General features: G+C 38.3%; 4 protein-coding genes and 1 pseudogene across 5 annotated transcripts; 2 read left to right on the top strand and 3 right to left on the bottom strand.

Annotated features, from left to right (window-relative positions):
• Nucleotides 1–477: 477 nt before the first annotated feature.
• On the bottom strand, nucleotides 478–1,251 carry LOC307146997 (hemoglobin subunit beta-like). Its single transcript, XM_079851418.1, has 3 exons — nucleotides 1,130–1,251; nucleotides 771–993; nucleotides 478–687 (listed from the first exon to the last, which is right to left on the bottom strand). Exons 1-3 carry the CDS (start codon nucleotides 1,219–1,221, stop codon nucleotides 559–561), a joined length of 444 nt encoding a protein of 147 aa, XP_079707544.1. The 5' UTR covers nucleotides 1,222–1,251; the 3' UTR covers nucleotides 478–558.
• A 64-nt stretch (nucleotides 1,252–1,315) lies between these two features.
• On the top strand, nucleotides 1,316–4,187 carry LOC307146996 (hemoglobin subunit beta-like). Its single transcript, XM_079851417.1, has 3 exons — nucleotides 1,316–3,539; nucleotides 3,676–3,898; nucleotides 3,982–4,187. Exons 1-3 carry the CDS (start codon nucleotides 3,448–3,450, stop codon nucleotides 4,108–4,110), a joined length of 444 nt encoding a protein of 147 aa, XP_079707543.1. The 5' UTR covers nucleotides 1,316–3,447; the 3' UTR covers nucleotides 4,111–4,187.
• Nucleotides 4,188–5,763: 1,576 nt separating this feature from the next.
• Nucleotides 5,764–7,104, bottom strand: LOC307146676 (methylmalonate-semialdehyde/malonate-semialdehyde dehydrogenase [acylating], mitochondrial-like; annotated as a pseudogene). The gene is made up of 3 exons: nucleotides 7,084–7,104; nucleotides 6,412–6,976; nucleotides 5,764–6,304 (listed from the first exon to the last, which is right to left on the bottom strand). The product of its transcript is annotated as a methylmalonate-semialdehyde/malonate-semialdehyde dehydrogenase [acylating], mitochondrial-like (transcript).
• A 446-nt stretch (nucleotides 7,105–7,550) lies between these two features.
• hbbe2 (hemoglobin beta embryonic-2) lies at nucleotides 7,551–8,399 on the bottom strand. Its single transcript, XM_079851419.1, has 3 exons — nucleotides 8,264–8,399; nucleotides 7,897–8,119; nucleotides 7,551–7,794 (listed from the first exon to the last, which is right to left on the bottom strand). Exons 1-3 carry the CDS (start codon nucleotides 8,353–8,355, stop codon nucleotides 7,666–7,668), a joined length of 444 nt encoding a protein of 147 aa, XP_079707545.1. The 5' UTR covers nucleotides 8,356–8,399; the 3' UTR covers nucleotides 7,551–7,665.
• A 2,233-nt stretch (nucleotides 8,400–10,632) lies between these two features.
• On the top strand, nucleotides 10,633–11,605 carry hbae5 (hemoglobin, alpha embryonic 5). Its single transcript, XM_079852242.1, has 3 exons — nucleotides 10,633–10,997; nucleotides 11,095–11,302; nucleotides 11,399–11,605. The coding sequence occupies exons 1-3, from the start codon at nucleotides 10,903–10,905 to the stop codon at nucleotides 11,525–11,527; spliced, it is 432 nt and encodes a 143-aa protein (XP_079708368.1). The 5' UTR covers nucleotides 10,633–10,902; the 3' UTR covers nucleotides 11,528–11,605.
• Nucleotides 11,606–13,213: the final 1,608 nt, after the last annotated feature.

Genomic DNA, 13,213 nt, shown 5'->3' with positions numbered 1-13,213 from the left:
AAATGGTTTTATTTGAATGCAGACATTTCTTGTCGGTTTTATTAATGTATCACTGATAAATGTGCATCACATTAAGTTCATTAGTTTGTTTATGTTAAATAAATAATTTAAAATAAATTTGATATGCAATTCAGATGCGTAAATCTTACATTTAGGCCTAAAGGTTTTTGAGCGTATTTAGTCTTTTACAATAAAGTCCAACTGCATTTTGGATCTTCAGTAAGAGAATTTTAGACATTAAAGATTGCAACAGTTACACGTATCTTTTAAGGTCTTGCAAGGCGTGAGAAAAGGGAGGAGCAGGAAGTTGAGATCATATCAGAATGAACAAAGACCTCAAATGGCCTTCGTGATCCCTATGCAACCTTCTTGTAAGTCACTAAAGTTGTGAATATTAGCACAACTTTTGCACCACATGACTTAATGCGCGAACCTTTTTGATTTGAAACGTAAAGACAACTCAATGGACAACGAAATCATCTCAGTCCTTTATTTTGCATTATACATTATGCATTATACAAATCTCAGAACAAGAATCTCCTCGTCCAGTTCACGAATCTAATAATACTGCCTTGTTAGGGCTGATATAACAACACACAGGAACTTTTGCCAAGCAGCTTGGACGTCTGGGGTGAAGTCAGTCCTCATGCGTCTAGCGATCACCACGGTCAGGCAGTCAGCTAAGAGCTGTAAAAGAAGTGGGGAAAAGTAAAGCACAGTTCCAACATAATAACCAACATGGTAGTCGCGCATTGCTTTAAGACGCCAACCTGGAAATTGCCTGGGTCGACCTGCAGTTTCTCTGAGTGAAGCTCGCTAAGGGCAGTGAAGGTGTTCTTGATATTATCCATGTTTTTGAGAGCTTTCTCCAGTCCTTGAAGCACTACAATGCCGTGCGCCGCGATTTTTGGATTAGCCATGATTGCCTCCGCGTTGTACAGGTTTCCAAACCCACCAAAGTACCGCTGAGTCCAAGGGTAGACGACCAAGCATCTTGAGATCAGAGAATAAAGACGGGTCAGGAACATTAAAGGCCTTGATGGCTAACTAGGCTACAACAAATACGTCCACCGAAGAAATCAAAATACACAAATTATACAAATTGAACAGTGGAAAGAGAAAATATTACCTCGTCAAGCTCTCGACGCCCACCGACTCGTAGTCGAGTTTGGCGAATACACCCTGTATCGCAGCGCGTTCCTCAGCTGTCCACTTAACCATCGTGTCTTCTTGTGGCTTCACAGCTGGACAGATGTTTAAATAGGCCTGGTAGGCCGCCGCCCATTTATATCAGGCAGATCTGTTCGGCCGATAGTCCGGAGGAAAAGGCGGCAGTTGACCGATAAACGGAGTCCATGTGAATAAACTAGTATTTGACAGTGTTTCATCAGCAGAGTGTGAGGTTTCTTGCAGTTTATTCATTAAACCTGACAGAGCGAGTCTACTGGTTATGCTGCAAATTATATAGGTAAGGTAGCTATACAAAGGTCCAATCTGAGTCGAATTAAACTTGTCATATTTGCGTATGTCCTGTGAAAGCCTACTTACTTCATGGGTCCTGTTTGTGTTTGCTAAATTAAAATGATATGCACTAGCTTAGTGGCCAATGTAGCCTACTGTGTTTTATACTGTGTAGGCTATGTAGTAGGCCTATTATTTTTTTCACGTTCTACAATTGAATTTGGTGTTGTGTTTTAGGGTTAAAGAAAATGTCCGTAAACGCAACGAAAAATGTTGTGGCAGAAAATTAGGTAGGCTACAAGAACGGGGTTTTCCAATGATAATGTTGAGATTAAAAGTAGCCCATAGGCCTCTTTGGTCTTTTCAGCTGAAAAATATAATTCTGTATAATATAGACCCCTATAGGATTATTTAAAGGGAAAAGTACTGATTTACCTAACAAATATTGGATTTTACATTATTAGGCATTAAAAGCATGGTGTGTTGTGGTTGCTTTGCATTTACAACAAATATCACATTAAAACTACCAATAATGTGGTAAAAGCATGGTAAGTTTTGTGATTACTGTCCTTTACAAAACTCGGTTACTGAGGTTAAAAGCATGGTAAGTGTTGTTTTTACTGTGCTTCTACTACAAATTCCACTTTGGAACTAATTGTACTACTTTGAACCTATGAATATGATTAACTGATTGAAGGTCAGTTAACGTCACGTGACAGGTATTGTTTAATCACCGTAGTTTAGTAAGGTGTTGAAAGAAAGCAATGAAACGCAAAGCCTCCGTGCAAAGACATATATGTGACTGAACATGAGGGAGCTAATCTGATTAATAATGACAAACAGAAAAGACATAACAAACATAAGGACAGCGAATTTATGACTAGCCTACTTACCAACATCTGGCACACGTGAACTGATGGCAAATATCGCGATGTGTTCGGAATGAGACTTCTTCAGCGCGATTTATTACTGATAAAATTCGCGTCTGTTGTTGACGCCACAGGTTTCCCATTGAACTCCCAATGGAGTTCCCAATTCGTCCACCGAGTACTCTGTGGACGAATTGGGAACTCCATTGGGAGTTCAATGGGAAACCTGTGGCGTCAACAACAGACGCGAATTTTATCAGTAGTAAATGCCGCGCTTTGGCGTCTTTATTGTGACGCTGTCAAGCTGTCAGCCTCCAGAACCACCAATACAGGTCCAAATATCTCCTCACTTTATGTCGGGCGTAATGAGTGACAGTGTTGCACTTGATCAAGGCTTTCGGTATTAATATCTAAGAGACATGATGCTTCACGTGGGTGTGGCGCTGTCCAAACTTCAGTGCTGAAATATTGCTGAAATATTAAGTTCAAAGGGAAATGTGACGCTATCCGCTGTGCTTAAAGCATTTAAACAGTAGGCTTTTATTTACCTGTGGGTCAGTTACTTTCTGTATACTGGCAGAAAAAAAGTGCAAACCTTTAACAAAGCCCCTGATAGTGTATTATCACTAGGTATAAGATGGGGGTAAGATGACCAACTTCATTTTTTCCTCTCTTTACCATAGAATATTTTATATATTTGGATTGCATATACAATTTCCATTCATTTGGATCACAACGTTTTAACAAACTATAAACGTGATTCATATTTGTCAGCCATGCATAAATGAAATAAACTATTTTTTTTTTTTTTTTGTAATGATAAAATGAATGTGTTTTAAATACAAAATAACCGATTTACTATACCTTAGACCTATATAATTTGCAGCATAACCAGTAGACTCGCTCTGTCAGGTTTAATGAATAAACTGCTAGAAACCTCACACTCTGGTGATGAAACACTATCAATACTAGTTTATTCACATGGACTCCGTTTATCGGTCAACTGCCGTCTTTTCCTCCGGACTATCGGCCGAACAGATCTGCCTGATATACATGGGCGGCGGCCTACCAGGCCTATTTAAACATCTGTCCAGCTGTGAAGCCACAAGAAGACACGATGGTTAAGTGGACAGCTGAGGAACGCGCTGCGATACAGGGTGTATTCGCCAAACTCGACTACGAGTCGGTGGGCGTCGAGAGCTTGACGAGGTAATATTTTCTCTTTCCACTGTTCAATTTTTATAATTTGTGTATTTTGATTTCTTCGGTGGACGTATTTGTTGTAGTCTAGTTAGCCATCAAGGCCTTTAATGTTCCTGACCCGTCTTTATTCTCTGATCTCAAGATGCTTGGTCGTCTACCCTTGGACTCAGCGGTACTTTGGTGGGTTTGGAAACCTGTACAACGCGGAGGCAATCATGGCTAATCCAAAAATCGCGGCGCACGGCATTGTAGTGCTTCAAGGACTGGAGAAAGCTCTCAAAAACATGGATAATATCAAGAACACCTTCACTGCCCTTAGCGAGCTTCACTCAGAGAAACTGCAGGTCGACCCAGGCAATTTCCAGGTTGGCGTCTTAAAGCAATGCGCGACTACCATGTTGGTTATTATGTTGGAACTGTGCTTTACTTTTCCCCACTTCTTTTACAGCTCTTAGCTGACTGCCTGACCGTGGTGATCGCTAGACGCATGAGGACTGACTTCACCCCAGACGTCCAAGCTGCTTGGCAAAAGTTCCTGTGTGTTGTTATATCAGCCCTAACAAGGCAGTATTATTAGATTCGTGAACTGGACGAGAAGATTCCTGTACTGAAAATGTTTATTGTAAAATAAATATTAAAATAAATGACTGAGATGATTTCGTTGTCCATTGAGTTGACTTTACGTTTCACATCAAAAAGGTTTACGCAGGTTTTCACAACTTTAGTGACTTACAAGAAGGTTGCTTAGGGATCACGAAGGCTATTTGAGGTCTTTGTTCATTCTGATATGATCTCAACTTCCTGCTCCTCCCTTTTCTCACGCCTTGCAAGACCTTAAAAGATATGTGTAACTGTTGCAATCTTTAATGTCTAAAATTCTCTTACTGAAAATCCAAAATGCAGTTGGACTTTATTGTAAAAGACTAAATACGCTCAAAAACCTTTAGGCCTAAATGTAAGATTTACGCATCTGAATTGCATATACAATTTGGTTAAAATTATTTATTTAACATAAACAAACTAATAAACTTAATTTGATGCACATTTGTCAGTGATACATTAAAGAAACCGTCAAGAAATTTCTGCACTCAAATAAAACAGTTAATTGATTCTATTTAAATAATCGTATTTTCAAAATGCAATTATTCAAATTGCTTAGAATCAGCATAAATCGGCTCATTGTGAAGACAATTAAATTTATTCAGTTGAAAAGTACGATCATGGTTAAAATATCGCTGGCTTGCTGTGGGACAAGCATAAGTTAAAATGTAAAAGGTTGAAAAACTGAATGATATATATATCAAGCATCGCGTTAGTTCAGGCAGGCCACGTCAGCCAAGCCCGCATCAGCTGTTAGCCAGCTGTTCATGACGTGGTCCAATCCGGTGTCGACATCTATCTCAGCGGCACACATAAATCTCACACTCCTTCAGCATTTCCCACATAGCTTGCTGCTCGCATCTAAACTCCCTCCTCCAACCCCAACTCCTCCTAACCAAACCTTCATCTTTCTGATCACTTGTTTTCTTTACAGTGTAATCTGGGCAAAATTTCTATTATGTATTGTATTTCACATGTAATTGCTCATTCCAACTCATGTAATTGAGAATTGTAATCATGCATATACTGGTTATGTTCTGTACCCCATGGGGGGGTTTGCCTTGCTGCTCTCCCGCTCTGTCCATGCAGCTATGCTAGGCGTGGGAGTTTTGGCCAGAACAGTACCATACCGCCAACACTAACTGTATGCTATATTATCGCAATAAATCTATTTATCCATTCTTGGCGAAGTGGTCCTGACTGAAATATATATATATATATACACACACACACACACATATGTGTATATATATATATATATTCAAGTTCACAATCAGTCATTATCTTATGAAACAAAGGAACTTCTGCTATATCAGGATAAGAAACTGCCAACCATTTGACAGTGTCAGATGTTTCATACAATGAAAGAGCAATATGTGAAGAAAAAAAAATTGTTTTGGAATTATTTAACTATGACAGTTTAGATGTGAAAAGGTCCGTTTCTTTTGAAGAAATGTATACAGGTGATTAACATGCAGAGCAGGGGACTTCAGTGTAGCATCTTCTGCTTTCCACTGAGAGGTAATAGACAGTGATTCGTTTTGAGAAGTTTTGCTTTCCATATCTGTGTCACCCCTGAATGAGCCTCTGGAACATTATCTCTGGCATTTGGAACATCATTAACTCCAATCTAACTAACATCCCCTTCATGGGTGTATTGACGTGCTGCGGCACCGTTGTGGTGAAGATGGCAGTTCCGTTGCCGTATGGGTTTTGATGGCGTCATCCAAGCTGTCAGCCTCCAGAACCACCAATACAGGTCCAAATATCTCCTCACTTTATGTCGGGCGTAACATTGCTAATGATGGTTGGTCCTACGAAATTCCAGTTTGCGTAACCCTTGACCTTCACATTCTTCCATCCACACCACTCTGAATATTGCTGTTCATTCACTCTTTGGCCTGAGGTGAGATCATGAGAGGTCCCACATCAGCAACGGACTGGTCTCCTGCATTGACAAGGAGACTCCTTGCAAGTTCATCCAGTTCATGCAACACATTTTGGGCTTCTTCTATGAGGATAGCCATTGAAAGTGCCATACATGGGTGACCTACCAACTGGTTGAGTTTGTTCTCTTTGTTGGCATCAGTCATCACCACACTCTTTGGCCCCATGTTGCTCTGCACTCAACTGCCATTTTTGGAGCATCTTTCACGGATGTACTCACCAGCCTGGGGTGTGTTTCCCAAAGCCAACTATGGTCGCAAGTTCCGTCGTTACCAATAGAGTTCAATGGAAACTGCGAATAGTTGGCCAACGATGCTTTTGGGAAACACACCCGTGATTGGAGCCACCGAAACTGATGGCTTTTATGGTGGGATGGTCACAGATAAAGTTCACAGCATCATGCTGTCCGTGGATTATGTTTAATATTCCATCTGGAGCACCAGCGTCCTGCAGCAGTTTGACAAGCGTCATGGCGCAGCCAAGCACTCTCTGAGGGCTTCAGTAAATATGTGGTCCCACACATCATGCCCAATGAGAACATCCACAGAGGAACCATGCCTGGGAAATTGAAGGAGGCGATACCAGCACATACACCAATGGGCATCCGGTGTGTGTACGTGTCTATGTCTTTAGTGAAAGAGGGGAGGGACTCACCCAGCATAAGGGATATGATACTACAGGTGTGCTGTACCACCTGCAGTCCCTAAAACATGCCCTCAGCATCAGCCAGGGTTTTACTCTGTCCCAGGGTTAACATGGCCATAGGCCAGCTATTTATTATTGTCTTTTGCGAGCTGCTGATAGTCAAGGGTTATCTGCTGGTGGGCCAGGATGGAAGTTTTGCCCCCAAGCCAGAGGACATGCGCCGAGAGTATTTTGCAGAATGTGTAAACTCTCTAGAAATGTCACGTTTTAGTATCTTTTTTAATTGCATCAGATTGATCAACAGATACATAAATCTCTTAATTTGACAGACAAGATAGTTGTCCTTTCGTAATTATACCGACGAGTTCATAAAATACATTGGAGAATTTTTTTAGAGCTGACATCTGCCTCTTTAGTGTTTAAACTCTTAAAAGTAAAGGTTCTTTATTGACATTGATGGTTCCATGAAGAACCTTGAACAATCATGGAACCTTCCTTTCCATTGCACAAAATGTTTAGATTATTAAAATATTAATCGCACAAATGGAAGAACTGCTCGCTGAAAGGTTATTTTGGGGAACTAAAATGGTTCTTATGGCTTTTGCTGATAAACCTTTTGGAACCGGTATTTTTATCACAAATGTTGCACCATTTAAGCTGCCAGCGGTTATTATAATCATCCTTCCAAACAATTCTGTACATCCAAACAAGATGAGCATTACACTCAATTACAACTAATTTTTATTACAACTCTGTGATAAATGTCATGGAGTCTAATAAATAATGAGGGCGAGTAAATGACGACATTGTTCAGTTTTGGGTGAACTCTCCGTTTAATGATATTCGAAAAATGATGAGTATAAACGGACGGCCCAGGTGCGTATCAATTCCTCTTTTTTGCATTAGAGACATACAATAATTTCCCCATATTTGAGAGCTTTTAATGATACTGTCTGCTCAGAGCAGAGACGACAACAGCGATGAACTTCTGCCAGGCAGCCTGCACGTTAGCGGTGAAAGAGGAACCCATCGTCGCAGCAATCACGATTGTCAGGCAGTCGGCAAGCAGCTGAAACAGAAAAGGCAAAAGAGTGTCACGCAACTGGTTGCTAAATGTTTTAAATAGTGTCTGAGAGCATCTGTACGAGTTTTAAATGCTGTGCTTGCATACCCTGAAGTTGTCAGGATCCACGTGCAGTTTCTCGGAGTGCAGAACGCTCAGTTCGGCGTATGCGTTCTTTATATCATCCATGTTCTTCATGGCTTTGTCAAGCCCGTGGAGCACAACAGTTCCGTGGGCTGCGACCATTGGATTGGACTTGATGGCCTCTGCACTGTACAGGTTTCCAAAACCTCCGAAGTACCGCTGAGTCCAGGGATACACAATCAAGACCCTGCAATATAACATCCACAAATGAATCAAATTAAAATGAAAAATAAAAAGGAATCCAGCTCTTTTGTATAGCCTACTCTGTACAAAGAAAGCTTGCATAAATTATGAGAATGAGGAGCAGAATGATAATTGGCATGGGTCTTACCTCTGCAAGGCTTTTGGGCCAGCGTCCTCATAGTTAAGCTTGCTGAAAATGTCCTGGATAAAGGCACGCTCCTGGTCGTTCCACACAACCATCTTGTCGGTTTATGATTTTCTTCTCCGTTAGGAATAAGAATCATATCTTTCCACTCTTGTCGGCACTATTTATATCATCGGGTTGCATCGCCAATACAAGTGGGCTCACTTAATTGGCTGAAACTTCTCATGGGCAGGGCGCTGAATATGTAGTGATTCTGGACGTTTGCAATCTTCTAAAGTTTTAATGTAAGTAGCAAAATACTTGAAGCATAACATACGCCCCCTTTTTTCATGAAAAGAGTAAGGGAAAAAATAGTATGACGCTGAATAGAAAGTGGATCAACATGTGCTGGAAATGATCATGTCTTTAGATAAAACATAATATTCATACATCTTTATGTAATTGTTTTAATCATTGTCTAATCAGTTGTGAACGTGACTTTCAGAGACTATTAATTATTGTCGTGATCTCAGCTGTTGGTTATCTCATTCATACATACGCACATTCAAAACGACTCTGCTTATCTCCACTACCAGACTCTCAATTACGTAGATCTCAAAATGAAATGCATTTGACTGAGTGGTTGAAAAAAAAAATCCTGGCTCACCAAATACCAAATAAAAAGGGCGTGGGCATTTTATCGATTCACCAGGCAAACATTTGAGAGCCAATAAATGAAATAAATGATTATAAATCAATTCAGAATAAGAAAATCAGAATAATCAAAAACTGATTCAATTCCCGTTTTAGTTGTCTTTGCAATAGCCTAATGTGCCTTGTAAGAAAACAAATGTTAACGTTTCTTGTTGTTACTGTTATTATCATAATTTCTAATGCAAATTGGCAAGAATGAAATGTGATACAGGCCAACGTCTTATTTATAGTAAAATCAGAGGTGTATAAGTAAATTAGCACACAAAATAAACAAAATCAATCAATCAGAATAATCAAAACCTGTGCTTCCGTTCCCTTTTTGGTCTTCTTTTTACACAATATATGCCTTGTAATAAAAACAAAAAATACATGTTTATTATTATTATTAATTTTTTAGATCTTAATAATAATAATAAGAGAAAGAAGAGGAAGAAGACAGTTTTTCTCGATTGCTAACACACTATAACTGATTCAGTTGGCACAATTTCCCATTCGTTCAGTTCTCAAAACAGACACATTTCGCAAAACGTTTATGATATATAAAATCTTAATGATTTCTGCAAAACTTCACACAAAAATGTAGGCAAAATCCAACATGTTTAACCATGTTCCCATTCATATAACACAAAGACAATCTCAAGCATCACTATGTGAACTCAAATAGCACGGATAGCATTTATCCATGAATAAATAGTTCTGTAAGTAGCAAAACTGGTGACACACCAATCAGAATCTCAGGGTAATATAATTAGGGCCACAGGTGCTTTAGAAAATGCATCCTAACACTGGAGAGAGAGCTGAAAGCATCATATTGTTTTTTCATCTAGGTTTTTATACTTTTACATACAGTATAAAATTACAGTAACAGTACAGTAACTGAGAAATGACAGCGGGAGGTAGAAAAAGTCTTGTCAGAAGACCAAGAAACTGCGATAGAAACTTTAAATACCTAAAAATTGAATATGAACATGGTATGCAACACAATACTAGGTCAATTTCTACAGTAAAAAAAAAAATAATAATTTCAGCATCCTCTGCACCTTTGGCCAGATTTAATTACAAAATCATTTTATACTTTATTTGTACTGTAAGATACCTTTACAGTAATGTAATAAAACATATTTTGTACTAAAGCTCATTGTTGTATTTAACTGTATCTTCACTCTTTCATTTACTGTAATAGACATAAGCTGTAAAAAATATCACTTTTTTGTTACAGTGTTATAATAAATTAATCTCACTAGTGTTCACTGAGCAGAAAAGTTGTCTGTGTATGTATTTGTTCGGTTTTGTGTGTTATCTGAGGCCAACGTTTGATTCACGACAAAAGAGAATATGTTTTTGACTGAAATAGGTTTTTACAAGCTTTGTACAAGTCGGTGTGTAGTTCAGGGATTGTGTTTATAGTTGAGAAAAAATGGTGAATTGTTTCATGAATTGTGTCTCAGCAACCGAGAAAACTGTAATAAACATTGTATTAAAATTAAAATCAGTGGCGCATATAGAGGCGTGCATGATGGACCGTTAAGAACCGAACTAAATAAATTAGCAATCAAAATAAACTGCATTGTTTTGTTTATTTAAAAAAATATATATATCTTGTAGCCTAAACTAACCAAATTGCTAAATAAATTAAATAATTATTTATTTAAATCAGGTTGTGGGGTTACTCATGAAGCTGCGGACGTGAGCTGATTAGGATCTGACACTGGACTTGTGACTCAAGTGCGCGCGCACGCACAGTATCATCACTTATCACCCCAAAAATGAGGAGGGGAAAATGGGCATCAAGTCAATTTTCAGCGTTCACTGGCAGGAGTTCAATCTGACACGCAATTAGGCTGTATCTTGGGTGTGCCCATCTCAACTACAAACGCTTAAAAAGAGGACCAACATCTAGGTGGGTAAGTCATTTGACCACGTCTATTCATTCCAGACATCGATTCAAAATGAGTCTCTCTGCGAAGGACAAAGCCGCTGTGAAGGCCCTCTGGGCAAAGATTTCCCCAAAGGCTGAGGATATCGGCAATGAGGCGTTGTCCAGGTAAGACAAATTCTTGAATTTCGTTAAAAAATAATTTTACAGATCTATGGTAAGGGTCTGATTAAACTGGAACTTACACTATCCCTTTGTTTTGCAGAATGCTGTTGGTCTACCCTCAGACCAAGACCTACTTCTCTCACTGGAGCGACCTGAGCCCCGGCTCTGCCCCGGTGAGGAAGCATGGAAAGAAGGTCCTCGGTGGACTCGGTTTGGCTGTTGAAAAGATCGACGACCTTTTCGGTGGCCTGCTCACTCTCAGCGAGCTGCATGCCTTCCAGCTGAGAGTCGATCCTGCTAACTTCAAGGTAAACATACTGTTGTTTCTGACGCTAACTTATTAATAATTGCGCCGTACATTTAGTTGGCATTATTGTTAATCATTATTAATCTTAATTGAACAGATCCTGGCCCACAACATTCTCGTGGTGTTGTCCATGCTCTTCCCTGATGACTTCACACCTGAAGCCCACCTGGCCATGGACAAGTTCCTCGCAAGAGTGGCCCTGGCTTTATCTGACAAATATCGTTAACCTCTTTGATATTTGTTAAGCAGTTTGAATGGTGGTTTGTCGATTCGGTCAACAACATGTCAATTAAAACAAATCTGGAGACACTTATCTGGTGCTTTTTTTTTTTTTTTTTTTTTTTCAAAATTTGTTTGCAGTAAAAATCTATATTGGATCATATGAATTCTGTTGGATTTATGAAATGTTTTAGATCATTAAACTCGGATTAGACTAAATCATGCAGCGGACATGGCTATGAATAGCCTATGTAGATAGCCTATTTCAATCTTCACATTTTGGCACACCATGCAATGTTCAAAATATAGCCTACCGTAATTAATTATGTTTCTTTTACCTTACAAACTATGCTATATATACATACATATATAGGCTACTATAATATATTATATAGCCTATACTATAGTAGGCTATGCATACACAAATATGCAATATATATTTAATATTTAGGCTATACAATACATGTAGGCTATGTATAGCCTAAATATGCAATATATATTTAATATTTAGGCTATACAATACATGTAGGCTATGTTATATACAAATATAGTATATTAGTGTTGTGAGGCGATTGACATTTTTAATCTAATTAATTACAGACATTACACATAATAAAATAAAATGTATATTAATTAGCTACATTAAAATATAGAGCACATTAAAAACTAGAAGACAAGAACCCGTCAAATAATGAAATGAGATCAACTGCTTGAGACGCGCGAGCAGCTTTGAGTCACGTGAGAAAGTCTTGGATTGGGCATTTACGGTCATTCAAAGCTAATATCTTGATTGTCTGAAAAAAGAAAAACAACAACAACGCTCATCAGCCACATGCGGAACAAAAACCACGCGCACTATTCGGCATAAGTAGCTCTATAAAAAATAGTCTCGAAAAATTACATTGAAAATAGTCTACAAATATCACAAAATTTAGTGGCTTATTACTGAAATATAGCCTACACTCTAAAAAGGCTGGGTTAAAACCGACCATGGTTGGGTTCACTTATTTGGCAACCCAGTGCTGGGTAAACATTGGACAGAAAACATGCTGGATTATTTTGACCCAATATTTATATATTAATATATACACCCATTTGCTGTTTTTTTTTTTTTTTTTTTTTTTTGACATAGTGTCACACAACTTGATATTGAAGGTTATTCATTTTAATATAGTTATAATAATATAGGCTACTCTAAAATCTGTTATAACTATAGCTAGGAAAAGGAAAGTTCATATAAAATATTTTTTATTCAATGACAAGTAATTTTTTTGACAATCATAAAACATTTAGAAAAGGAAGTGTCAGGAGCAGCCTCACAGAGACTACATTATGTTACACTGACTCAGCGTATTGTCAGTAAAAATGACCCAAAAGCTGAGTTACACATTGCACTTGAGTAAAAAATAATAAAAATGACTGAACCCAGCATTTGGGTTAAAAAATAACCCAGAATTTTTTAAGAGTCGCCTATAGCCCTTGGGAAAACTTGTAAAAACTAGGTCTCCCATATTTTTTCTATTAAAACCAGAATAAAACATAATTCAGTTCGAAATAATAATCTAATAATCATAAGAATAATAATACAGCCTAAAATGATTTGTTATTCCTCTTATTTTTATATATAATTATTCCTATAATCGCTTTTGGTGGTATATGGTGTCTGCCAGAAAAAAAACCCATTTAGACATTT

This window comes from Squalius cephalus (genome assembly GCF_949319135.1).
Source record: "Squalius cephalus genome assembly, chromosome: 19".
Taxonomy (NCBI): domain Eukaryota; kingdom Metazoa; phylum Chordata; class Actinopteri; order Cypriniformes; family Leuciscidae; genus Squalius; species Squalius cephalus.
The sequence above is the reverse complement of the archived record's forward strand: the minus strand, read 5'-3'. Positions and strand labels throughout refer to the sequence as shown.

Coding starts and splice junctions, on each gene's coding strand:
- LOC307146997 (XM_079851418.1), bottom strand. CDS start 1,221: ATGGTTAAGTGGACAGCTGAGGAACGCGCTGCGATACAGGGTGTATTC. Junction 994..1,129: donor GGCGTCGAGAGCTTGACGAG/GTAATATTTTCT, acceptor TCTGATCTCAAG/ATGCTTGGTCGTCTACCCTT. Junction 688..770: donor TCGACCCAGGCAATTTCCAG/GTTGGCGTCTTA, acceptor CTTCTTTTACAG/CTCTTAGCTGACTGCCTGAC.
- LOC307146996 (XM_079851417.1), top strand. CDS start 3,448: ATGGTTAAGTGGACAGCTGAGGAACGCGCTGCGATACAGGGTGTATTC. Junction 3,540..3,675: donor GGCGTCGAGAGCTTGACGAG/GTAATATTTTCT, acceptor TCTGATCTCAAG/ATGCTTGGTCGTCTACCCTT. Junction 3,899..3,981: donor TCGACCCAGGCAATTTCCAG/GTTGGCGTCTTA, acceptor CTTCTTTTACAG/CTCTTAGCTGACTGCCTGAC.
- hbae5 (XM_079852242.1), top strand. CDS start 10,903: ATGAGTCTCTCTGCGAAGGACAAAGCCGCTGTGAAGGCCCTCTGGGCA. Junction 10,998..11,094: donor GGCAATGAGGCGTTGTCCAG/GTAAGACAAATT, acceptor TTTGTTTTGCAG/AATGCTGTTGGTCTACCCTC. Junction 11,303..11,398: donor TCGATCCTGCTAACTTCAAG/GTAAACATACTG, acceptor TTAATTGAACAG/ATCCTGGCCCACAACATTCT.
- hbbe2 (XM_079851419.1), bottom strand. CDS start 8,355: ATGGTTGTGTGGAACGACCAGGAGCGTGCCTTTATCCAGGACATTTTC. Junction 8,120..8,263: donor GGCCCAAAAGCCTTGCAGAG/GTAAGACCCATG, acceptor GTTATATTGCAG/GGTCTTGATTGTGTATCCCT. Junction 7,795..7,896: donor TGGATCCTGACAACTTCAGG/GTATGCAAGCAC, acceptor TTTCTGTTTCAG/CTGCTTGCCGACTGCCTGAC.